Below are 27,766 nucleotides of genomic sequence, written 5' to 3' on the forward strand. Positions count from 1 at the left end.
TCTATTTTCGAATGCACTGAGTTTTTTTCTCTGTCATTCTACTGTTAAGCTCATCCAGTGAATTTTTTATTTTAGATGTTGTATTTTTCAGTTCTAGGATTTCTCTTTGGTTATTTTTTAGTTTCTATTGCTCTGTTAAGATTTCATTTGTTATGATCGTATTTTTCTCTGTGCCATTGAGCGTAGTCGTAATACTTGCTTGAAAATCTTTGTCTACTAATTCTAACATCTGAGCAATCTTGTACTTAGTCCCTATTGGTTATCTTTTCTCTCTCTCTTTTCATCTTTTCTCTTGAAAATGGGTCATTTTTTCCTAATTTTTTTGTCTGTCAAGGAATTTTGGATTGTATCCTGGACATTGTGCATATGAAGTTGTGGAGACTCTGAATTCTGTTATATTCCTCCAAAGAGTGTTGATGCTTTTGTTTAGTGGGTAGTTAACAGGATTGGACTGAAACTCTAAGCTCTGTCTCTTGTGTGGTGGTCTTAATTCAGTTCTTTTATCCTTAGTTGGGCTTTTTATAGTTTACTCCTAGCGCATGTGGTTCAGAGGTCAGCCAGAGACTTGTACAGAGTTTGTACCTAGAATCTTGCGTCTCTTCCTCTCTGGCTCTCTTCTTTCTGAAATTTCTCTCCTTTTTAGCATGTGTGGTCTACCTGAACTCTGTCCTCTGGGTCTTCAAGATACTAAGTCGTGAGGTTTATATTAGAGTTTTAGGTATCCCCATGGTGCTGACTGGACCTGCCCTCTGGCAAAAAGTTGTAAATGAGAAATTCACCTAATACTGCTGTCTTCCAAGTGTTGACTTCTTTCTAATATTTGCTTCTTTAGTCACTCTTCAGTGCCTTTAGGGAGTTGGTTTTTGTATTTTGTTCACAATTTGTAGTTATCTGTGGGAGGGTTGGTCTGGTAGGTGCTCACGTAGCCATACCAGAAGCAGAACTCTCCCTTGTGAGAAGATATTTGCAAACCATACTTCTGATAAGGGCTTAATCTCCAAAATATATAAAGAACTCATGCATCTCAACAACAACAAAACTAACAACCCAATTAAAAAATGGGCAAAAGACCTGAACAGACATTTCTCCGAAGAAGATATACAGATGGCCAACAGACACATGAAAAGATGTTCAAAATCACTAACTATCAGGGAAATGCAAATCAAAACTACAATGAGATATCACCTCACGCCCGTCAGAATGGCTATAATTAACAAGACAGGAAACAACATGTGTTGGAGAGGATGTGGAGAGAAGGGAACTCTCATACACTGCTGGTGGGAGTGCAAACTGGTGCAGCCGCTATGGAAAACAGTATGGAGATTCCTCAAAAAATCAAGGATAGAACTACCATATGATCCAGCTATTCCACTGTTGGGTGTTTATCCAAAGAACTTGAAAACACCAATTTGCAAAGGTACATGCACCCCTGTGTTCATTGCAGCGTTATTCACAATAGCAAAGACTTGGAAGCAACCTAAGTGCCCATCAAGGGACGAGTGGATAAAGAAGATGTGGTATATATACACAATGGAATACTACTCAGCCATAAGAAACGACGAAATCCAGCCATTTGTGACAACATGGATGGACATTGAGGGTATAATGCAAAGTGAAATAAGTCAGAGGGAGAAGGTCAAATACCGTATGATTTCCTTCATTAAGTAGTAGATAATAACAACAATAAACAAACATAGGGGGCCGGCTCCGTGGCTTAGCGGTTAAGTGCGCGTGCTCTGATGCTGGCGGCCGGGGTTCGGATCCCGGGCACGCCCCAAGGCACCACTTCTCCGTCCAACCCGAGGCTGAGTCCCACGTACAGCAACTAGAAGGATGTGAACCTATGACATACAACTATCTACTGTGGCTTTGGGGGGAAAAAAATGAATAAATAAAATCTTTAAAAAAAAAACAAAAAAAAAACAAATATAGGGACAGAGATTGGATTGGTGGTTACCAGAGGGGAAGGGGGGAGGGAGGAGGGTGAAAGGCATAATTCGGTACGTGTGTGGTGATGGGTTGTAATTAGTATTTTGGTGGTGAACATGATGTAGTCCATGCAGAAATAGAAGTACAATGATGTACACCTGAAATTTTTACAATGTTATAAACCAATGTTACTGCAATAAACAAAAAATTAAAAAAAAAAAAAAGAACTCTCCCTTGTTCCTTTTTGTGCGGGGAAATTCCCTTCATGGTTATACTCCTTACTGTGTATACCAGCTTGAGAAATTATCCTTTTGAATATTGCCTTTGTAAATTGCCTGGCTCAATGAGAGAAGTCACAGTTCCTAATCTTAAGAGATCACGTTCTAGTGGGGAAGACAGTCAGGTAAACAGAAAATAGTAATGTAAGTGAAAGGAGACGTGATAGAGGGATAAATAGGCTACTGTGAAGAGCATAGAGGAAGGGAACTTTAACTTGGTCTGGTAGGGAAGAGAGGAAATGCAAGAAGACTTTCAAGAGGCTGTGATTTCTGTGTTGTATCTATGGGAAATAAGGGTATGCCTGCTGAAGAATAGAATAAGGGGCTTTCTAGGAAGAAGAGAGAAGAGCATAAATAAATATGTGGGAGACTAAGAATGAATAACCCTTTAGAAGAATAGCAAGTAGTTTTGGTGTGGCCATAGTTATAGAGTGTATATGGGGATGTGTGAAAATATGAGGCCAGAGAGATTGGGCTGGAACCAAATTATTAAGAACCTTGAATTCCATGCCAGGGACTTTGGACTTTAAATTATAGATAGTGGGAAACCATTGACATGTTTTAGTGTAGGTGTGACACAGTCAAATTTGCATGTTGGAATGATTATTATGTTATCAGTGTACAGAAGGAGGAGAAATGGGACGTCTGTCTATCTAAAGTTGTCGGTAGTCATTTCATTTGCTTTTTATTTTTTTGAGAATGTAATCACAGATTTTGCTACTTATTTTTTTCCATATTATATGCACTAGTAACTTTTATTTTTAGCTGGTTGTTTTTGTTTTGTTTTTTAAACAAAACAGTAAATAAACAGAAGAATATGAAGTAAAAAGTGACCCTTACCTTGCCCACCCGCATTCCTGCTTCTTTAAAGTAAGACCTCTTTTCAGGTTGTTTGTTTTTGTTTTGTTGGTGGACACATTATAGAGGAATGGAAATGTAGTAAACAACTTCAGACAGCATCTATTGGTTCTCCGATATGAAAGATAGGGAATTTAGTAAACCTAATAACTAACTTCTCCCTCTACCTCCTGATGTTTGTTTGCTATGTTAATGTTGTTAGTCTAGAGGGTACTTTATTTACTTTAAATAATATTATTAAACTTTTGTTTCTTGAATTATCAGATGTACAGTGTCTGCTGATTACTGTGACAGATAAAGAAATTAATGTACACTTTAGCTCCTATATTATTTGTTGTGACTTTTTAGAATATTCATTTAGACATTAATTTATTTACAAGTTTAAATATTTGCTTTTTCCTAAGATAAATTCTCTCTTTCTTATCCATTGGCTTTCTACTTTTTAGTTCTTTTAGAAGTTCTTATTCTGAGCTAATTATTCTTCCATATTCCTTAAATTGTTAAACTTTAATTGGACACTACGTGATAAGGATTAGAGCAATCTATAATAGGAAAATCACTCAGTTCCGTTAGAGGAAATAGGGGAGGAGGATAAGAGAAAATTGGTGAGAATACTTGGAAAAGATTTTGACTCAGTGCAAAGAAAAACAAAGTTTTAAAATAATTTAGATATCTCCAACAATAGAGTGAAATAATCTCTCACCCCCCTTTTAGCATCATTTTTTTCCTTTCCTAGTTAGAATTCCATAGCTGTTCAATTCAACTTTAGTCTAATCTACCCTCAGCTTTCTTATTCTACTGATTGTCTCAATCCAATAATCCCAGCATTGAATGAGCCTAACAATTCATTTTTTTCTCTTATGTTTTAGAGCTGCTAAATCCTGCGGGAGATTACATAACCGTTTGACTTTTCCCCCTTAAAGATTTGGAATAAGCCATTACGGAAGTACGGAAAAGGAACACTTAGTCTTGGGACACAAAGTGTCAGGAAACATTTCTAAAAGGAGAAGACACTTGAACTTAATCTTGTAAAATGTTTAAGAGTTAACCTGTTGATGAGAGAAAAGGAGATGGGATTGAAGAGGAGAGTTTCGGGCCGAAGGCACAATATAATCAAAGGCAGATAGATGAGTTCGATTGGACTAGACTTGGGGTGCAAAAATAGGTGGTTGAAACTAGAGTGCTCATAAAGATATGGATGAGAGGTAAGGTTCAGATTATTAGGAATTTGACCATTATCCTGAATGTGTTGAAAGAACAATTAGTTAACTGAAGTAAAAGCTATACAAATTCTGGCAGCACTAAGGAAAATGATATGGAGTAGGCAACAGTGAAGTCAAGGAGAACAGGAAGCTGTTACAGTAGTAACAGAAATCTGTTAGATTTCTGCAAGAAATCATGAGGACCCAAAGTGAAACCATTGTAGTGGGTGTGGGACAACGTTGCAGTTCACAATCATAAGAGGTACATGGTTGTTATTGATGAAGGGGATTCTTCTTTATGGAAGGCCAGATGAGATTCCTACTAGATGGCATTCACCTTAGTCTGGAATTTACTCTTCAGTAATGCAGGCTCAGGAAACTGTATTATTGATAGATTACAACTCAGTATTTCTCTTGGAGAATACCAGTTTTTAAAATGACAGTGAGAAATGTAACTTTCAGAATGAGAGTACTTAATAGTCTTCCTGACTGGCACATTCTTTCCCTACAGGCTACTTTGTTTCTGACATGGTTTAGGTTCCACCCTTCAGATACACTTTGATTTGGAACTGAACCACCTGGGGATAGAGATGGGCATGGGCTTGAATTTTTCTGGCATGGATTGTAAGAGAGAGAGAATGGTTCTGAGTTAGCAGTTTATGGGGGGCAGCTTCCTAATTTAGTGGGTGGCTTTCTATTTCTGCAGCTTCTGCAGCAGCTTCCTTGTTTGCTAGCTGCCTGCAGTGATGGTGACAGCTTTCCTGATTGTGGCTAAGGCAGAGTGATTCTGTGGGCTAGGAGTTGTTTCTGGGAGCTCAGTCAGTCTAGAGCCTACCTCTCCATTTTTCTAATGATTTTGTGAGCATTTGATTCTTGTATTAAATCCCTTTTTGCTTAAACTACCTAGAGTGGATTCTGATCCTGGACCAATGCAGTAATTGGTACCAAAAGTGTTCTAGGCAACAGATCCTCAAGGAATATAGAAGGGTCATTGGTAATCAGTCCATGGCACCTAGTGGTGAAAGTTACTTGTTTTCACCTGTAGTCATCTGGAATGAAATAAATGTTGAAGGCAAAGCTTTGGCAGACTGAGTGGTGCTGTATTTTAGGAGACAAAGGAATGTAAAGATTATGGGAGGATTGACTGTTTTTAACTCCACCGAGGAGTTTAAAGCAGTGGTTCTCAACCTGGGGTAATTTTGCCCTCCAGGGGCTGTTTGGCAATATATGGAGACATTTTTGGTTGTCATAACTGGAGGAAGAGGGTGCTATAGGACTGCCTCCTCCCCACCATAACAACTGAGTTATCTGGCCCCAAATGTCAATAGTGCTGAGTTTGAGAAACTCTGATTTAAAGAAAGTGGCAAGGTCAGAGTTTGAAGTTGGTTGAAGTTATTCTTAAAGAACTAAAGAGTTTTGTGATTGGCTTAAAAGAACCTTTTACGTCTTATAACTCTAGAGCTGTCAGAGCCAAAATCAGGTGCAGAATTTGGTCCAACAGGTTGTTGAACTACAATGTAGGCTGAATCCACAGCTTAATCAGATCTCTTAGGTGTAAGTTGGGGCATTGATTGGGAAAGAGTGAAATTCCAAGAATTGGAGTGGTGACGTTGGGAGTATTTGGATGACTCCAGGTATTCTTAACCTATAATTTTTAGTGAGCCTCCCTTGCCAGCAGAAGCAACCCCTCTTTCCTTGACTGGTAGAGTGGTCCTGCCTTGCTTAAAGGTGCTGTAATGACCTCACCTTGTTGCACCATGGCTGTTCTCATTCCCATCCCTACCACCTCATGGCCTCTAGACCTATAGCTAGAGTTAGATCCCAGCAAGTCCAAGGGGCCAATTTCAAAATCAAAAACAAGTTTTATGCATCAAAAAAGATTATAAGAATTTTACTAATTTATATTAGCAAAAACCTAGGACAAAGATACAAAATTGGATTTTGAGAGTACTAGACTAGGAAAGAAGTAATCTAATTTTAGTTTGGGCTGAATTTATTAATGTAGGTTCCCCTGTGGGAGATTTCACATTTGATGATTGCTCAAGCAGCAAGGACTGGTTCTAACTGCTTGTTTGGTTGACTGAAACCTTGAATCAGTGGTGACCTATATTGAATAAAGTTGAGATGCCAGAGTTGGGGAGTTAGGAATGTTGGGGTGAATTTACTATGTGCAGCTGGCTTCCTTAATCTCTAGTTATGTCCCCCAAGATGGATGTTCTCTACTTCCTTTAAGAAAATACAGTGGTGAGGTAAATGCTGGCATCTTTAAAAAGTGCTGTAGTGGCTGTCTTCTCTGGCCTTGGTAGGAATATGAGAGATGCTGCTATAAAATGGGCCCCCTGAATTTAGTGGGATCCTGGAGTAGCAGAGGCAAGTAACAACTTATCCATCAGAGGCAAGGTTATTATAGTAGGGAAATTGATCAAGGGATCCCTAAGACTGACGTGGAGGGGTGGTTCACTAAGAGACTGTCCTTTGAGGCGGGACTTTTGATAATATCACTAGTAGGTGCAGTTAATTTTCTTCATAGACTTCTCCAAAGAAAGGGACCTTTGGCCATTTGTGACTGTAACTGTGCATCAGGGAAGGGAAAATACTCAAACCATTCAGGGATTGTTGGAACTTGAGCTAAGGCTAATTCCTAGTGACTCAGGATACCACTGTGTCCCACCAGACAGAATAGGAGCTTATGGAAATCAAGTATGGAGTGGAGCTTTGGCTTGAAACTATTTCACAGTGGGCCTGGCGAGTCTGTGAATTCATGCTGTGGTTATATCTTGTTCCTTAGTGCTTATTTCGAATAAATGTGTTTGATAGCTGGGAGAATTCCCAAATTGGCATCCATATCCATGGATTAAGAACCTTTATGGTACGAAGAGCCAAGTGTAACTCCCTGAAGCTCTCTTTTTCTACCAAGATAATAAACCAAAAGTAGTCTCACATCCTGAATTACAGATATTAGTGCCACATTAAAGACTTGAAATGTTCAGGTGTGGAAAGGTTCAGGCTGCATTTAACTGTCTTGTTTTTCCTGTGTGGAAGATAGATCTTGGAGAATGATGGTGTATTATCATAAGCTTCTTCCACCATTCTGGTTGTATATGGTGCTCCATGTGTGGTCTCTTCTCTCTTCACTAGAAACAGACCCTGACACCTGCCGATTAATTATTGATCTATCAATGCATTAAAATATATATATATAATATCATATATATATATATATAATATCATATATATATATATATATATATATCTTATATCCTCTGCTACCAAAAGGAAGTACAATACCTAGTGGATCTCTTTGCATTTGGAGTCAGGATATACTACATTTAAGTGTACTATTCCAACCCCTTTACTAAATAATTTGTAAAGCTGCCCTTAGGTTGCTATATGGAGCTTACTGCAGACTCTGACAGGAGAAACACAGTGAGGGCCCCTTGATTTTGGAGCTAAGCTATATCCTCTTTGGCAAGCAAATATTCTACTTTGAAAAAGGCTACAGGCTTGCTGTTATATCTAATGGAGAACAAATGCCCAGATACTGGATACCAGTGACATGAGCTACCTATGCAGGTCATGCATAGCAAGCAGCATTCCATTATCAAATGGAAGTGATATATCTGGGATTGGGCAAGATGCAGGTACTGAAAGCACATATACGTTGCTCAAGCAAAAGCCTCTGTGGACAGCTATCTCTCGACCCAACACCCATGGCTTCATTCCTGGGGAGTTTTTTGAGAAGAGTTGAGCAAAAAACATAAGGCTGGGATTTTCTGTGCTGTAGTTTTGCTCAAAGGTGAACTTTGAGTTGGAGATGGGGCGTTAGAGATGCAAAAGAATATGGATTTGTGAAGGGGAGGCATTGTAGGTAGAGGACATGTTTAAACGCTATTTGGGAAGAAGAAATTTGGCATCTGTATTTCTTTAAAGGCCTGATTGATTTGCAATCAGATTCTTTAAAAGAATTGCTAGAGATTCTTTAGAACTTAGACATTTTTCTGCCTTCTCCTTTATTCTCTTAGGGTTAGGGAATCCATTGAGAGGGACATGTTGAATGAGTTTTAATGAGAAACTTATGTGTATCGTGCCTGGTTGCATTATGCAACAGGTAGGAATCTCTTGTTTAAGGGAGAGGAACATGATGACCTTTGCTGTTGTTCAATCAATAACTTTTCTCCTTAGTTTAAAAATGTTCTATTTTAAAGATTTTATTTATTTATTTATTTATTTTCCCCCAAAGCCCCAGTAGATTGTTGTATGTCATAGCTGCACATCCTTCTAGTTGCTGTATGTGGGACGCGGCCTCAGCATGGCTGGAGAAGCAGTGAGTGGGTGCGCGCCCGGGATCCGAACCCGGGCTGCCAGCAGCGGAGCGCGCGCACTTAACTGCCAAGCCACGGGGCCGGCCCAAAAAATGTTCTATTTTAAAATTCTTAGGCTAAAACTAAGTACCTGTCACAAAATAATCTTATCTTCAATTGGAGGGAAACTTTAAAAACATAGTGAAAATGATAACAGCAAATCACAGTAGAGAGGAATTATGTTTTAAATTTGCAATTCTCTCTTTATTCTAAAAGGATTGATGTATTTTACATACTACCAACATATTATTGTTTTTAAGTTGTTTCTAAGGAATTTGTCTGAAGTTTTCACGTGGGAATATTTCTTTCTGCTGTATTATCAACAGAAGCTAAATATTCTGTGGTATAATGGTAACACATTTCTGTAGTACTTTGAAAGGCTCAGATACTGTTATACTGCAGAAATTCCAACAACAACAACAACAAAAAACCCCCAAACATGCTTATTTTTCTTCTCTTCCATTCTCCTTTCCCTCCACCTATGTTCTTTCTGCCCTACTTCTTCTACCCCTCCTCATTTGTAAGGTCGCTGATTTCTCAGTATTACACAACAAGCATATCTTTGTGATAGTCAATTGGTTTCAGATAATTTTAACCAGTCCAGAAAGAGGTCTGTTATTCTGCATCTTACAAAATAACAATGTTTAGGCTGTAGCCTGGAGTTCTTTGCCAGTAGACAAGTTATTGAGGCTTAGTTTAGTTCGTATTGTTTAAATGAGTATAGTTTTCCTAGCAAGGTAATCTATCTGGAAATTTTTGTCTCCTTTTTAAGTCAGCAACCGTAGTTTTTTGCCCTCTAGTGGTAACATGTATGTAACTTACGTTTTCTGGTGTTTATCATGCATAGAATTTTAGAGCCAGAAGGGACCTAAGATCACTTGATAGGTGAGAGACTGAGGCTCAGAGAAGTTAGAGGATTTGCTTAAGGTTGCTAGTTAGAGATAGAGCTAAGAAAGCCTGAGATCTCCTGATTACCAATGTAGTGTTCTTTTTAAAACAAGACTCAATGCTGTCTGTGTATATCTGTGAGGACTTTCTTAGATTAGTTTGAAGATATTTACTTTGGGAAGATATTTATATTTTGAGTTATTTCTGTTTATTCATAATTACTGTTGATGTCTTTAATGTAGTGATGTTTTGATAAATAGAAAGACCCTGGGACTTAGAAGAGTGCCTCAGTTGGGAAGGGAAATGGAAATCATATTTACTTTTGAGAAGACAGAGAAGTTGTCTTTACTTAGTTGAAAGATTACTTGTGGGAGAGGGTTGAGCTTATTTTTAGCTTGTTGCCTTGAGTATAGCAAATATTAATTATTGTATCTCTGGGCCTGCCCTGGGATGGTCTAGTTTCTTTCAGTGGAATAGGAAGAATAGGAGAGAGTCAGGGCCCTACAACTAGGCATATTTATTAGAATCATACCCAGATTAAGTTCTGTGTTGAGAAAAGGGTTAATTCTGGCAGTTCCCACCCATCAGCTCTGCCACAGTACAGCGGCTGAAGGTTACAAGTCAGGCAATCAGTAAGCTTCAAGGACAGAGAAGTTTTAAGTGATTCCAAAGGTTGGAATAAGGATAGAGGATGGAGGATATTTCCCCGGGAAAAAGTTCAGAGCCAGCTGACATCAGGACACCAGCCATTGGTTGAAAAGCATTTGAGTACTAGATTTAGGATGACTTGGATTCACATTTGTGGTCTGCCACTTATTTATACAGTATGACTTTGGGAACATTACCTGATGTGTAAGTTTATTTCTTTGTGTGTAAAATGGAGATTAATATTTTTATTTCATAGAATGTTACCATTAAATGCCTCATGTAGAGTAACAGCACAATAAATGTTGATTGGATCTGTGTCTGAGGGTGGCTGACCTGAGCAAAAAGAAAACCCCAGTCCTAGGGAGATTTGGATTCTGAACAAATATTTCCACATATGGAAGAACTTTCTAATGATTTGGGAAGTTGTGCTTTCATTTAGCTTAGAGATGAAGGCAGAGGATGAACAACTGGGGATATTGTAAAAGGTATTCAAACATTGAATTGAATTGTTAAAATTTTTGTTTTCATCAGATATGATTTATAAAACTCACAAAGAGAGTGATAGTTTATTGTGTGTACTCCTATTTTGCTCTGTCCATTGATCTTCCTTTCTTATGCTCCAGTATTGCTTCTTTTAGCATTTCCTTTCTGTTTGAACAACTTCCTTCAGCTAGTCTTTAAGGGTAGGTCTGCTAGTGACAAATTCTTTTAGTTTTTCTTTATCTGAGAACGTCTGGATTTCCCCTTCATTCTTGAAGGATAGTTTTGTTGGAAATACAATTCATAGTTGACAGTTCTTTCTTTCAGCACTTGAAAAGTGTTGTGCCACTTCTTCTGACCTCCAGGGTTTCTGATAAGAAATTTGCTGTCATTTGAGTTGGTGTTATCCTATAGGCAATATGTTTTTGCTCTTTGGCTTCTTTCAAGATTATTTTTCTTTTTAGTTTTCAGAAGTTTAATAAGGATGTGTCTCGGTGTAAATTTCTTTGAGTTTATCCTCTTTGAGATTCATTCAACTTATTGAATTTTTTGGTGGTTTGCCAAATTTTGGAATATTTCCCATTATCTCTGAATACTCTTTTAGTCCCACTCCTTCTTTTCCTTCTAGTGCTCTAGTGATCTGAATATTAGATATTTTGTTATGGTCTCATGGATCCCCAAGGTTCTGTTCTTTGTACTTTAGTTTATTTTCTCTCAGTTGTTCAGACTGGGTGAATTCTATTGATGTGACCTTAAATTCACTAATTCTATCCATGCCATCTCTATTCTACTGTTGAACCCATCCACTGAGATTTTTGTTTTGGTTATTTTATTTTCTAGTTTTAGAATTTACGTTTGATTTATAACTTTTATTTTTTTGCTGATATTTTCTATTTTTTCATTTGTTTCAAGAAATTTGTGATTGATTGTTGGTGAACTTGTATGACAGCTGCTTTAAAATCCTTGTTAGATATTCCAACATCTGATTCATGTCTGTGTTGACATCAGTTGATTGTCTTTTCTCATTCAGGTTTTGATTTTCCTGGTTCCTGGTATGATGGGTGATTTTTTATTATATCCTGGACATTTTGGCCATTAAGGTAGCCATTCTGTTTACATTTAGCACATGGACCATGTCTAATTTTGTGAGCTGTTGTTCCAGTGGCAGTTTAATTTTCAGAGCCTTTGCGTTGTTATTTTGGTCTTCTTGATTTACCTGGTTCTCCTACTGGTCCATGCTGGTGATGCCTGAGGTGGCAGAAGATGTTTCCAGGCTGGGCTGTCTGATGTCTCTTGGTTGGGGACGGGAATCTCAGGCCCACAGGGCCTAAAATGTTGACATTTTTTTTTCTTTCAGTGTTTTAAAGATGTTACTCTGCTGTCTTCTAGCTTGTACTGGGACTCCTGTTATATGCATGTTAGGCCAATAGAAGTTGTTCCACAGCTCTCTGCTGCTCTGTTCATTTTTTTTTTCAGTCTGTTTGTCTCTCTGTGTTTCATTTTGGAGAGTTTCTACTGCTGTAACTTGAGATCATTGATCTTTTTTTCTCTAGTGTCTAATTCATTAATTCTGTCCAGTGTATTTTTTGTGTCTCTATTCCTGAAAATATGCAACATAGCTATAATACCTTTGAATCTCTTTATCTACTAATTTCATCATCTGTGTCAGTTTGGAGTCTGTTTCAATTGATTTTTCTCCTCATTATGGCTGATACTTTTCTGCCTCTTTTCATGCCTGGTGGTTTTTGGCTGGATGTTAGACATTGTGCATTTTACTCTGTTGAGTGCTGGATATTTTTGTGTTCCTATAAATATTGTTGAACTTTATTCTGGGATGTAATTAAATCACTTGCAAATAGCTTGATCTTTTTGAGGCTTGGTTTTCTGTTTTGTTTGGTGGGCCCACAGCAGCATTTAGTCTAGAGCCGATTTTTCCACACTACTGAAGCAATACCCTTCTGAATTCTCTGACTGAAACTCAGGAAATTAAGGCATTGTTTTTTTCCTCTTGGCTGCTGGGAACACAGACTGTTCCTGGCTTTGTGTGAGCTCTGGGGGTCATTCTGTTTATTCCTCTCATGTGGTTTATTCCCTGGCCTCAGGTGGTTTTCTCACAGTCAAGTACTAATCAGTACTCAGCTGAAGACTCAGGGAGACCCTCTGCAGATCTCTGGACCTCTCTTTTCCTATGACTCTCACTTCCCTTTAGTACGCTGCCCTGTGAACTCTAACTTCGTTGGCTTTCCTTGACTCCCAACTCTATTGCTTCAGCTCAGGGAGATTGCTGGACTCCACTTGGATTCCTCCTTGCTGTCCTGCAGTCTGGAAACTCTCACTAGGGAGTAAGCGGGGGCAATTCTAGGGCTCACTTAATTTGTTTGCTTTCTCTCAGGGTTTACTGTCCTATACTCCCTGATGGCAGTGTTTGAAAACCATTGTTTCATATATTTTTGTCTATTTTTTTAGTCGTTGCAGGTCGGAAGGTAAATTCAGTCCTTGTTACTCCCATCTTAGGTGATGTGGAAGTCCCTAAAGCAGTGATTTTGGACTGTTTTATTATGTAGCCAGTGGGAGAATCATTTAATGCTTTTGATCAAGAGCGTTAGTGTTATGAACTTTGACTTCGCAGAGCTAAGTATTTCCATACTGCCAGAAGTTGGAACATGTTGGACTGAAGAGAAAAAGGAAGCAGGGAGATGATGAGGCTGCTGCTGTCATCCAGGTGAAAGATGATGCGAGTTTGAGCTATTAGAGTGATTGTGAATGATGCTGGGAGTGGGCACACATTTGGTAGATATTTGGAGATATAGGCTTGATAAGGCTTTCTTTTTTAAAATATTGACACACAACCATGTAGTTTTACAGCATTTCAGACTGCCAACAGTTCTTCCTTCATTGCTCTTAAAGAAGGCATTTTTATTCAGGAAGAAGATGCAATCTGAAGAACTTTGTCAAAATGCTAAATCATATTTTTAGTTTTAATTTCAATTTGTACACTTTTCTGTTTTTCTTAATCTTGACATTTATTCTCCAAATCATTGGATTTATACATTATCAATGAATTATGAATTTAATAGAGACTAAAGTTATGTAACTGTTGTTGATTTATTATTTTTAATGGTATACCTGGTTCTCTGTGTAGTCTGTTCAATTTTACAGTGCATTCTTTTTCACTTCTGTAAAAGCCTGTGGGGTCTTTGCTAAGTTTAACTCTGGAAAAAAATTAGTTTATGTGTTCCAAATAAACCTTTTGAATAATAGGAGATTATACGGGAAAATCGGAAAATCACATTACATTCCTACCTAAATTTTTGAATAACCACAAAAAGGCTTGTTTCAGTTCAGATGAACAGACTTCTTTGATTAAATGCTAAATGGATCAAATATGAAAGTCTTTTGTGGAATGATTTCCTGCATGCTTTCTTTTCAGTGAATGAACAGCTTTTATTTTCCTTATCCTTTGAAAGTTGGTCTATACTGGCACAATTAGATCTACTTATTTTGGTGAGCTTTGATTTTCTGGTTGATTATTTTAGCATTGTAACACAAGTTTTCTGGTGAAGAAGAAAACAACATTTAAAAAAATTATCATTTGCTAAAAAGCGGATTTTATAAATCAAGCGTGGGAAGCTTGAGACCTGCAAGTTGAACATGACTCTTATCTTAGTTTTACCTAGGAACAGCTAAATTAAATTTCTCTTGATCAGCTTCTACCCTATTAAGATGAATAAGTGAATTATATGTACCCAAAAGGTCAGAAGTTCTGATTTTCTAGCATATTATGCTTTTGCTTCAGTCGTCTCCCCTGAGGTGATATTCTCAGTGACTGAGAGAACAGGTGCTAGGCACAATGCTGAAGTTCCAAGCAAATCTTTTTGGGATAGAATGAAATAGAAGGACTGGTGCCAATGTCAGTAATGTGTATATAGCATGTTTTGACCAAGACTTTTTCCGTGTGAAAATTTTGACTCCAATTGGGAAAATAAAAAATTTTAATCAGACTTATGCCAATATTGATGAAGTTTTTGGAAAATATTTTCTGGAGGAACTCCTTGAGCAATTTTTTAGTATAACACAATTAAATCATTTCCGTTTTTTCAATTTTTGTTTTTATTTTACTGAAATTGTTTTTATTGAGAGTTTGTCAACACCCATCAAACTGTTAACTTAAAATAGTCACATTTTATTTGTATGCCCTAACTAAAAAAATTAAAATATTGAGTAATATAAGTAAGTGGATAACAGATCTAAATAATGAGTGTGCTGGGCTGACGGAATAAATTTAGCAGAGATATAACTTGAGTCTAAAACACCTTTTGTACATGTGCAATATAGTATCAAAACATGTTTTAAAAGATTTACATGTCTCATTAAAAAATAACTTCAATAAATCAGGAGTCCTGTGGTCACCAAAGGGCTAATACAACACCAAGGTTCATTGTTAGTGACACACTTATCTAGAGCAACAGTTCTCTACACTGTTTCAGTTAGACCAGCCCAGTAATCTCAAGTATTATGTTCAGCTCTGAGTGCTACTCAGACAAACTGGCACACACTCATTTTGTTGTAATTACGATGGTTGTCGTCGTCATCGTCATCATCACAAATATTTATATAGCATTTACCATGTGCCAAACGCTTATTGAAACACTTTACATGTATATTAACTCGTGTTTTTCCTCACAAGAACTCTAAGAGAGAGGTAATAGGGGCTGGCCTCGTGGTGTAGCGGTTAAGTGTGCACGCTCTGCTGCTGGTGGCCCAGGTTTGGACCCTGGGCACGCGCTGACGCACCGCTTGTCAGGCCATGCTGTGGCGGCATCCCACATAAAGTCGAGGAAGATGGGCACAGATGTTAGCTCAGGGCCAGTCTTCCTCTGCAAAAAAAAGAGGAAGATTGGCATGGATGTTAGCTCAGGGCTGATCTTCCTCAAAAAAAAAAAAAAGAGGTAATAGTATCTGTGTTTTACATGTGGGCAAAAATGAAGCACAAGAGAGGTAATGCAATTTTCCTAGGGTCACGTAGCATGTAAATGGTGGAACTGGATTAGATTGCAGGTAGTCTAAATTCCACATCCATGTTCTTTTTTTTTTTTTTTTTTTTTTTAAAGATTTTATTTATTCATTTTTCCCCCCAAAGCCCCAGTAGATAGTTGTATGTCATAGGTTCACATCCTTCTAGTTGCTGCACGTGGGACTCGGCCTCGCGCTGGACGGAGAAGTGGTGCCTTGGGGCTTGCCCGGGATCCGAACCCGGGCCGCCAGCATCAGAGCGCGCGCACTTAACCGCCAAGCCACGGAGCCGGCCCACACATCCATGTTCTTAACCATGTAAAAAAATATCGGGATCCGTGGGACAAATTGAAAATGTTTAGAATTGAAAAAGAGAAGATTGGGACATTGGGGAGAGGCATGGAAGAGGAGGCAGGGGACAAGGTTTTTGTTAGCTGTTTTCAAATATTTGAAGAATTATCATGTAGCAATGAGACTAAATTTATCCTCTATAGCCCCAAGAAGGAGGACTATGACCAACAAGTAAGTATTATACAAAATAGATTTTTTTTCAAGTGTTTCTTTCATGTCAACAAAATCAAATACTTATTAATGTAATGAAATATTTATTACCAAATATTTTAGTTTTTTAGAGCTGCTATAACAAAGTACTACAAATTGGGTAGCTTAAAACAACAGAAATTTATTCTCTCACAGTTCTAGAGACTGGAAGACTGAAATCAAGGTGTCGGCAAGGTTCGTTCTTTCTGGAGGATTCTGAGGGAGAGTCTGTTCCATGCCTCTCTCCCAGCTTGTGGTGGTTGCCTGCGGTCCTGGGCATTCTTTGCCTTGCAGCTGTAGCACTCCAGCCTTGTCTTGTGTCTTCACACGACGTTTACCTTGTGTGTCTGTCTGTGTCTCTGTTTTTTCTTACCAGGGCACCAGTCATTGGATTAGGGCCCACCCTAATCCAGTATGACCTCATCTTAACTAATTGTATCTTCTAAGACCATATTTCCAAACCATTCTGAGGTTCCAAGTAGACATGAACCTTCGGGGTACACTATTCAACCTAGTGCTCCTAATAACTAAAGACATTTCCTATCTTCTTGGGCTTAGAAAGAGTTAAAAATTATTCAGATTCATCTAAAGATACCTAACTATTTTGTGATTAAAAACCAAAAGGTATACATAGAAGGAGCCAGAGAAGAGAGAGAAATAGTTTTTCTCCTTAAATTTTAATAGACACAGTTATCTTCTCAGTTTGTATTCACATATTACATTTAGTGCTGTTTTTTGAAATAAAAGAATATGATAGATTGATTATTATAATATGCATGGCATAATTAAATTTCATATATCAGTTTCTCAGAAAGATCTTTTATGGTAATCATCCAAAAATAGAATAGGCTGCCTTGAAATACTGCACATTACTGTCACAATACCTATCCAAACACAGACTAGAAAAGCATGTTCACAGATGGAGAAAACTTGTATATGAGGAAAATATACATTACAGATGACTTATGCCAGCCTCATCCTTCCATAGACTATGATAGATTCCATTCTGACTATAGGCAAAGTTTAAAAGAAGATATATTTCTCCCAGATTGTCTTAACTCTGGTAGCAGAAGTATTTACTCATATAAACACTGCTGTAATAAAAATAAAGAAAACTTCCATCACTCTACAAAGGTCCTTTGTACTCCTTTCATTCAAGTCAATCCCTAATACTCATCCCTAGCCCTGAGCAACCATGATCTACTTTCTATCACTAAGGGTTAGATTTGTCTTTTCTGTAATTTCACATGAATGGAATCCTATAGTATGTACTTGTTTGCCTTTGGCTTCTTTTGCTTAGCCTAATTATTTTGAGATTTATTCATGGTGTTACGTGTTCCTTTTTAGTGCAGAATAATACTCCATTGTATGGATATACCACAGTTTGTTTATCTTTTTACCTGTTAATGGTCCGAAATATTTCATGATTTTTGATGCTATGGCATATGGTATTTTTAAATTTTAATTTTATTGCTAGTATGTAGAAATATACCAGTGTATAGAAATATAATCAATTTTTTTATATTGACCCTTGGAAGACTTGCTAAACCATTTATTGGTTCTGGTAACTCTTTTTTAGCTTTCTTAGGATTTTTTTATAGGTTTTTTGCAAATAAAGACAATATTAGTTCTACTTTTCCTGTGTGTATACTTTTTACATATTCTTCTTGCTTATCACACTGGTTAGGACTTCCAGTATAATGTTGAATGGAAGTCATGAGAGTGGACATCCTTTTTCTGAATCTTAGTGGGAAAGCATTCAGTCTTTAACTGTTAAGTATAATGTTGGCCATAGGCTTTTTATAACAGCTGTTTATCATAGTGAGGAAATTTTATTTGTACTTTGCTGAGCATTTTTATCACGAATGCATATTGAATTTTGTCAGATGCTTTTTCTGCATTTATTGAGACAGTCATTGTGGTTTTTATTGTCTGTTAATATGATTTATTTATTGATTCTAATGGCAGTCCCACATTGCCTTGATTTCTGTAGTGTTATTATAAGTCTTGAAGTCGGATAGTATAACTCCTTTCCTGCTCAATTTTGATTCTACTCCCTGCAGTTTCTCCAGTATGGGTGCCTAGACTGCTACAGCAATTTTAGTCCTTGCTGCAGAAGAGTGGTCTTTGCTCTTCCATTTTTAGCTGCTGTTCTCAAATTGGCTATTCAGCTTTCCAGTGAATACTTTTTGGCTGTTTTGAGGTTCTCCTATTCTCAAGCCATTATCGTTGCTTCCTTCTTACTCCTGCACAGATGCTGATACTTTGCAGGTTTTGTGGATGTTAGTGGTTTTCCTCCAATTGAAGTATTTTGGGGATACCTTTTCACCTAGTTTTGTTGTAAATGTTGTCCATTAGTATTTGGTTGTGCTCTTTTTTTTTTTAATTGCAGTAAATAAATGCATGACATAAAATTTATCTTAAACATTTTTAAGTATATAGTACAGTAGCGTTAACTACCATATATATACTATAGCACATTGTTGTGCAACAAATCCCTAGAACTTTTTCATCTTGCAAAACTGAATCTCTGTATCCGTTGAGCAACAACTCTCTGTTCTCCCCTTCCCCCAGCCCCTGGCAACCACCATTCTACTTTTGTTTCTAAGAGTTTGACTACTTTATGTACTTTATATAAGTGGAGTCATGCAGTATTTGTCTTTTTTTGTGACTGGCTTATTTTACTTAACCTAGTGTCCTCAAAGTTCAACTATGTTATAGCATGTGACAGGATTTCCTTCTTTTTTAAGGCTGAATAATATTCCATTGTATGTGTATAACACATTTTCTTTATCCATTCATGTGTTAATGGTTGTTTCGGTTGTTTTCACCTCTTGGCTGTCATGAATAATGCGGCAGTGGACATGGGTGTGCATATATCATTTCAAGAGATCCTGTTTCCAATTCTTTTGAATGTATACCCAGAAGTGGGATTGCTGGATCATATCGTAATTGTATTTTTATTTTTTGAGGCACCTCCATACTGTTTACCATAATGGCTGTACATTTTACCTTCCAACCAACAGTGCACATGGGTTCCAATTTCTCCTGACCTCACTAACATTGTTATTTTCTGGATTTTTGATAGTACCATCCCAACCTGTGTGAGGTGATATCTCTTTGTGGGTTTTTTTTTTTTTTAATTTTATTTATTTATTTTTCCCCCAAAGCCCCAGTAGATAGTTGTATGTCATAACTGTGCATCCTTCTAGTTGCTGTATGTGGGACGCAGCCTCAGCATGGCCAGAGAAGCGGTGCGTCGGTGCGCGCCCGGGATCCGAACCCGGGATGCCAGCAGCGGAGCGCGCACACTAAACCTCTAAGCCACGGGGCCAGCCCTCTTCGTGGTCTTGATTTGCATTTCCCCAATGATTAGTAATGTTGAGCTTCTTTTCATACGCTAGTTGGCCATCTGTATGTCTTCTTTGCAGAAATGTCTGTTCAAGTCCTTGCCTATTTTTTAATTGGATTATTTGGGTTTTGTTGTTATTGTTGCTGAGTTGTAGGAGTTCTTTATATATTCTGGATATTAATGTCTTATCATATATATGGTTTGCATATATTTTCTCCCATTTCTCAGGTTGCATTTCACTGTGTTGATTGTTTCCTTTGCTGCCTGGTTTTTAGGTTTGATATAGTCCCATTTGTTCATTTTTACTTTTGTTGCCTGTGCTTTTGATGTCATATCTGAGAAATCATTGTCAAATCCAATGTCATGAAGCTTTTGCCTATGTTTTCTTCTAGGAGTTTTATAGTTTCAGATCTTAGGTTTAGGTCTTTAATCCATTTTGAGTTAATTTTTGTATATGGTGTAAGGTAATCATCCAACTTTATTCTTTTGCATGTGGATATCCAGTTTTCCCAGCACCATTTGTTGAAGAGACTATCCTTTCTCCATTGTGTGGCCTTGGCACCCCTATTAAAGATTATTTGACCATATGCATGAGGGTTTATTTCTGGGCTCTCTGTTCTGTTCCATTGGTCTTTATGTCATTATGCCAGTTTGGTTGTGCAATCTTGATGCTGTCTATTTTTATTTATTTATTTACTGAGGTATAATTAATATATAACATTATGTTAGTTTTAGGTGTACAACAGTGATTTGATATTTGTATATATTGCAAAATGACTGCCACAATAAGTCTCTTTTCTTCTGAGAACTTTTAAGATTTCTTGTCTTAGCAACTTTCAAATATGCAACACAATATTATTAACAGTAGTCACTATGCTGTACATTACATCCCCATGACTTATTTATTGTATAACTGGAATTTTGTACCTTTTGATCCCCTTCAATCATTTTCTCCACCCCTTGCCTCTGGCAGCCACCAATCTGTTCTCTATATCTCTGAGCTTGGTTTATTTATTTATTTATTTTTTAAATTTTTTGTTTATTGCAGTAACATTGGTTGATATCATTGTATAAATTTCAGGTGTACATCATTATACTTCTATTTCTGCATAGATTACATCATGTTCACCACCCAAATACTAATTACAACCCATCACCACACACATTTGCTGAATTATCCTTTTTGCCCTCCTCCTTCCCCCTTCCCCCTCTGGTAACCACCAATCCAATCCCTGTCTCTATGTGTTTGTTTATTGTTGTTATTATCTACTACTTAATGAAGGAAATCAGAGTTCCCTTAGGCTGTCCTCACTCTTTTTAATTCTTTTCTCTTTTACCTGTTCAGCTTGGGTAATTTCTTCTAGTCTTTTGTCCAGCTCGCAGATCCGTTCTTCTGTATCCTCTACTCTGCTTTTGAGTCCCTCTAGTGAATTTTTCATTTCCAGTATTGTATTCTTCATTTCTGATTGGTTCTTTTTTATGTCTTCCATTTCTTTGTTGACATTCTCACTGAGTTCATCTATTCTTTTCCCCAGATCAGTGAGCATCCTTAACACTCTTTGTTTGAATTCACTGTCAGGTAGGTTGCTCATTTCTGTTTCACTTAGTTGCTTTTCTGGGGTTTTGTCCTGTTCCCTTACTTGGAATGTATTCCTTTGGCTCCTCATTTTGCCTCTTTCCCTGTGCTTGTGTCTATGTATTAGGTATGTCAGCTACATATCCTGTTCTTGTATAGGTGACCTTATGTAAGTGATGGCTTAGGAGGCCTGCAGTGTGCTTCCCTCGGTTCTCAGTGTTCCAGGGGTGACCCCTATGTGGGCTACGTGTGTCCTTCTGTTGTGGCCTGTTTGCTCTCCCTGTAGGCGCCCAGGGAGGCCGAGTTATGCTCCTGGCCAGCTGTTGTAATGCTCAGCTGCTCGTAGTTGTTGTGGGCCCTTCAGTCTCTTTATCAGCCGTGGGGAGCCCCAGCACAGTTGGCTGTAAGTCTAATACCGCATTTGTGTTGCAGTATTTCTTTTAAATGAGTAGGCCCCCAGCGTGGCAGGTTGTTAGGCTCAGGGACTTACAATTGCTATAAGCCTCCAGCCTTTAGGTCTCTTGTCAGCTCTCTGAGGATTGCAGCTGGGTGGGGCTGGCCTCAGGCACGGGAGCACCCGATTGTTTCAGGCTTTGGAAGGTGGGGCAAACCCCCTCTGTGGGTCTTTGAGAAGCACAAGTCTTCTGCAGCTGACAAGCCCTGCCGCCCACAGGTCCACACACACAGTCAACACAGTCCTGCCCCATGTGCGCACCCTGACCTCCTGAAGTGGATCCAGTCTCTCCACGGCGGGAGCCCCACACACTCCACCACCGCCCCACACTCTCCACCTGTTCCTTGTGCATGCCCTGCACCACTGAAGTGTGCTCAGTTGCCAGGCTGCAGAGAATCCAGTCACCAATCTGTGCAGGCGCACAAGTTGCCTGAGGGCTTGTTGTTGGGTGGGGCCAGTCTCTAGGGTGGGCTGCCTGCCCTGGCTGAGCTGGATTAAATCGGTGCTCTACTGAGTGGGGCAGACCTGGACTAGTAGGCCCCAGGGAGAACCCCAACGGTGTCTGTGTCAGCACGCCCACACCAGGCCACAACAATGGCCACCGCCAATGTCCCAGTCCCCGGAGGGGTCTCACCTCTCACCGAGATGCATTCAAGGCCTATCAGGTGAGTCTCTCTTCACCAAAGCACTGTGCACCTTTCTTTCTGGTGATTTTAGGTTGCTTTCTGAAACGGGTGAGTTTGCGCGTGGGCCCTTTAAGAGCCAGTTTTAATTTCTTTGTGAACCAGCTTTACTATGGGTACTCCCCAATGTTTTAGTAGCAGGCAAAGTCAGATATTATGCCACTCATCTCGATTGTGCTGGGTCCACAATATGCCCACAGCGGGGGTGCTCCCCGGCTCAGGGCCACGCGCCTCCAGGCAGTCTGCGGACCTTTAGGATGCTCCCTGGCGGCCGTGAGGCGCTGCGGCTTCTGATGGCGGCGTTTTTCCTCTCACGATAGGAGCTTCTGCCTCTTCTACCTCTATTTGGATTGTCCTTTGTTGCTGGAGTTCCTCTTACCCAGTTTTCAGTTCCGTCTCGGGTAATTTTTCCACGAGTAGTTGTAAATTGGCTGTGTCCGTGGGAGGAGGTGAGTTCAGAGTCTGCCTACGCCGCCATCTTGACTTCTCTCTCCCTTTATTTTTATTTTTACATCCCATCTATAAGTGAGATCATACGGTATTTGTCTTTCTCTGTCTGACTTACTTTACTTAGCATAGTGCCTTCAAGGTTCATCCATGTTGTTGCAGATGGCAAGCTTTCATTCTTTTTTTATGACTGAATAATATTCCATTATATATATATATATATATATATATCACATTTTCTTTATCTATTCATTTGTTGATGGATACTTAGGTTGTTTCCATATCTTGGCTATTGTAAATAATGCTGACGTGAACATCGGGGTGCATACATCATTTTGAGTTAGTGTTTTCATTTGCTTCAGATTAATTTCTAGAAATGGAATTGCTGGGTCATATGGCAGCTCTATTGTTAATTTTTTGAGGAACCTCCATACTGTTTTCCTTAGTAGTAGCTGCACCAATTTACAATCCCACCAAGAGTGCACAAGGGTTTTCCTTTTTGCTTTTCTCCACATCCTTACCAACACTTATTATTTCTTGTCTTTTTGGTAATAGCCATTCTAACAGGTGTGAGGTGATATCTCATTGTGGTTTCAATTTGCATTTCCCTGATAATTAGTGATGTTGAGTACCTTTTCATGTACCTGCTGGCCATCTGTATATCTTGTTTGGAAAAATGTGTATTCAGATCCTCTGCCCATTTTTTAATCAGATTGTCTTTTTGCTGTTGAGTTGTATGAGTTCTTTATATATTTTGGATATTAACCTCTTATCAGATATATGATTTGCAAATATTTTCTCCCATTCGGTAGGTTCCTTTACGTTTTCTCAATGGTTTCCTTTGCTGTGCAGAAGCTTTTTAGCTTGATGTAGTCCCATTTGTATATTTTTTGCGTTTTTTGCCTTTGCTTTTGCTTAAATCGAAAAAATCATCGCTAAAACTGATGTCAAGGAACTTATTGCCTATGTTTTCTTCTAGGAGTTTTATGGTTTTAGGTCTTATGTTCAAGTCTTTAATTCATTTCGAGTTGATTTTTGTGTATGGTGTAAGATAGTGGTCCCGTTTCATTCTTTTGCATATGACTCTCCAGTTTTCCCAGTACAATTTATTGAATAGACTATCCTTTCTCCATCGTATATTCTTGGCTCCTTTGTTGCAAATTAATTGACCATATATGCAGAGGTGTATTTCTGGGCTCTGTATTTTGTTCTGTTGATCTGTATGTTTTTATGACAGTACATACTGTTTTGATTACTATAGCTTTGTAATATAATTTGAAATCAGGGAACGTGATGCTTCCAGCTTTGTTCTTCTTTCTCAAGATTGCTGTGGCTATTCGGGGTCTTTTGTGGTTCCATACAAATTTTAGGATTATATGTTATATTTCTGTGAAAAATGCCATTGCAATTTTGATAGGGAATGCATTGAATCTGTAGATTGCTTTGGGTAATATGGACATTTTCACAATATTAATTCTTCTAATCCATGAGCATGGAATATCTTTCCATTTATGTGTGTTTTCTTCAATTTCTTTCATTAATGTCTCACAGTTTTCACTGTACAGGTCTTTCACCCCCTTGGTTAAATTTATTCCTAGGTATTTTATTCTTTTTGATGTAAATGGGAGTGTTTTCTTAATTCCTCTTTTTGGTAGATCATTATTAGTGTGTAGAAACACATCAGATTTTTGTGTATTGGTTTCGTATCCTGCAACTCTACTGAATTCATTGATTAGTTCTAATAGTTTTTTGGTGGAGTCTTTAATATATAACATTATGTCATCTGCAAATAGTGACAGTTTTGCTCCTTCCTCTCTGATTTGGATGCCTTTTTTTTTCTTGTTTTTGCCTAATTGCTGTGGCTAGCACTTCCAATAGTATGTTGAATAAAAGTGGGGAGAGTGGGCATCTTTGTCTTGTTCCTGATCTTAGAGGAAAAGCTTTTAGCTTTTCACCATTGAGTATGATGTTAGCTGTGGAATTGTCATATATGGCCTTTATTATGTTGAGGTATGTTCCTTCTATACCCACTTTGATGAGAATTTTTATCAGAAATGGATGTTGAAAAGACCTTACTCATCTTATAGCTGAAAGTTTGTACTTTTTACCAATCTCTCCCTATTTTCCCCTACTTCTCGTCATTATGCTAAGTAAAATAAGCCAGACAGACAAAGTCAACTACATACCCTTCATTATTAATAGAGCTGAAGAAACTTCTGCCTTTGCATATAATAATAATAAATTTAGTCTATTTGGTTTATATATTTGAAATGTGTTAGCCAGTCAGAAAGTCTATACTTAAATTCCCACAATTATTCATGAATATTTTTGCAGTATTAAATGTGGACTGAGTGTCAAGTGTGCTGAGTGTATACAGTCATGCATCACTTAACGACAGGGATATGTTCTGAGAAATGTGTCATTAGACAATTTCATCATTGTGTGAATATCATAGAGTGTACTGGAGAACAAAATTTGCCACCCCAAAATGTGTCTCCTTAACATGAGGATTATTTTAGACTGATTATTTTTAAGAAACAAAAGACTCAGAAAGTTTTTCTTGTTACCTCTCCCTTAACTGCCTAAAACAATTCGGATAAAAAACCTGTCTCAGGAAGCGAGCTATCACCTTAGCGTAACGTGAACTAGGTAGTTGACAGAGAGGAACCTAGAAAAAATCTATTTGTTGGGTTCCCCTCTATGTTCTTCTGTTTTTGTGTGGGCAAACAATCAATTGTTTTCCAAATGTTTGCTCCATTTCACCTACCTGTGAATTGCCTTCCTTCCCTTTCAAGTCCCTGACTCTCCCCAACCCCAGCATCTTTTGTCTTTAGCTGAGAATGGTATTTAAGGTGAGGGCTTTGGCTATTTTGGCGAGTTACCTGATTTTCCTGGGTTTCTCCCGTGTATATATGTTATTAAACTTTTGTTTGTTTTTCCTCCTGTTAATCTGTCTCATGTCGATTTAATTCTTAGACCAGCTGGAAGAACCTAGAAAGGTAGAGGAAAATTTCCTTCTCCCTTGCAGTACTTACACAAACCCAGATGGAATAGCCTACCATACACCTAGCCTATATGATACTAATCTTATGGGACCACCATCGTATATGTGGTCCTTCATTGTCCAAAACGTTGTTATGCAGTGCATGACTGTAAATCATCTAAAAAGCAAAGTCACGGTGAGAAGAAGTCATCATACACACATCATGCACTTTCAGACAACTTTGAATTGCTTTTTAAACCATGAAAGAATGTCTGCTGTTAAGATTTTTCTTTTGGATGCTTATTACTTATTATTTTATTTGGATTTTCAGAAGCTTACATTTCTCATCATTGTACTTAAATGATGCTGCTCTTATGTCAAAATAGAGATAAGAAATATCTCTGTTCCAAAATGTGGAGTTTTTTAATTTTTCTGTTCCTGGTTTCGTTAGACTCGTGACCTGATTTCCAAACAATATTGTTTTCTTTCCTAACCTTTACTCTGTTGTTATACTGTGCCCACATCTGCCCTTTTATTTGCATTTCAAGAACCTCAATTCAAGTCCTAAATACTGTCACAGCAAGTTTTATCTTTCTCTCCTTTGCACCTAATACAAAGCCTGCCATAGTGTTGAATAAATGAATTACTGTAATAGTCTATGTGAAGGATTGTCTGGATTCGTCCTCTTACCATTCTGTCCGGTTTTCCAGAACACAAAAACTGGTAGCTTATACTAAAACTCCGGTTGTGATAATTTCTTTTAGTCCTTCTGACTAAATCTTCTTTTTATGTAACTGTTTCTAGACCCTTTACCAGTTTGAAAGAGCTTAATCTACCAGGGTGCTTCTTACAGTGTATTCTGGTTTGGACTCTTTAGTGACAAGGAATACAGACCCATTCTAGCTCAAGAGGGAGGAATATTGTAAAGAATACCTCAGAAGTTTGATGAAAGACGCTGCAGTGCTGCATAGAACTTAGACAGCTGTACAGCCTCTTTCTTGTGGCATCACTGCTTCTTTCCATGTCTGTACTGTTAACCTGTTTCTACCGGCAAGTCTCTGCCTAGAGTTTCTGTTGTTCTATGGCTGGTTTTACACATTACCCCTCTGGTTGCCTGTGCTTTCTTTACATCATAGCAAGTCTTTTTTTTGTTTTTTTTCTTTTCTTTTCTTTTTTGAGGAAGATTGGCCCTGAGCTAACATCTGTTGCCAATCTTCCTCTTTTCTTTTTTCTTTTTCTCCCCAAAGCCCCCAGTACATAGTTGTATATCCTAGTTGTAGGTCCTTCTGGTTCTTCTGTGTGGGACGCTGCCTCAGCATGGCCTGATGAGCAGTGAGTAGGTCCGTGCTCAGGATCCGAACCTGCGAACCCCAGGCTGCCAAAGCAGAATGAGGAAACTTAACTGCTGCGCCACCAGGCCGGCCCCACATCATAGCAAGTCTTGATACATCTTTTTGGCTGCTTTAGTCTCTCATTTTTTTCTGTTCAAAATTCCCTAGCAGAGGAATTTGATTTGTCTAGGATATCTTTTATAGCCAGTCACTCTGGTCATAAGTTGCTTGTCAGTTTATAGTTGCCCTTACCTACCTAATAGTCCCATTCATTTATTTGACAAGTATTTTGTGTCTAATATATACCAAGAATTGTTCTAAGTGCCTGGGGTACATCGGTAAACAAAGCAGGCCAAAAATCATTATTTTCGTTCTAGTGAGGTGAGACAGACAAGTAACAGTAAATGTAATAACCAAATAAATGAGGCTGGTGAGAGGAGTGGTAGGATTGTATGCTCCTGAACATGACTGCTGTCCTTCTTTGAACTGTGGGTGGTGCCATTTTTGATAGAAGGGGGTGTGAGCAGATGGGCAGCATAAAATAAGTGTGGTATAGATAACCTCTGATCTGTTTGCTTAGATAAACATATCATAGCAAAAGATTTAGTGAATTATGTATTAGAGTAGCATTTCTCAAAGTTCAGAGCCTATACTAGACCAAGCAGTATATACTTTATACATCTATACTCTAAGCACACACAGAAGGCATTCAAATAATTAATTTTTGTCAGTTGGTACAATTA

The 27,766-nt window shown here is 38.3% G+C and overlaps 1 protein-coding gene across 5 annotated transcripts in view; it reads left to right on the forward strand.

Moving 5' to 3' along the window:
* SBF2 (SET binding factor 2) overlaps positions 1-27,766 on the forward strand; it is a 522,324-nt gene that overhangs the window by 78,215 nt on the left and 416,343 nt on the right. For 3 of the 5 annotated variants that reach the window (XM_087433230.1, XM_087433227.1, XM_087433229.1), the window contains exon 1: positions 22,172-22,244. The exons of the other annotated variants lie outside the window; for them this stretch is intronic. In XM_087433230.1, the coding sequence (XP_087289356.1) occupies positions 22,187-22,244 (58 nt within the window). In that variant the 5' untranslated portion in view covers positions 22,172-22,186. Of the gene's footprint in view, positions 1-22,171; positions 22,245-27,766 lie in introns of those variants that run through there. 5 annotated transcript variants of the gene reach the window in all.

Source organism: Ceratotherium simum, chromosome 7, assembly GCF_057802395.1.
Source record: "Ceratotherium simum simum isolate JZ-2026a chromosome 7, ASM5780239v1, whole genome shotgun sequence".
Classification (NCBI taxonomy): Eukaryota; Metazoa; Chordata; class Mammalia; order Perissodactyla; family Rhinocerotidae; genus Ceratotherium; species Ceratotherium simum.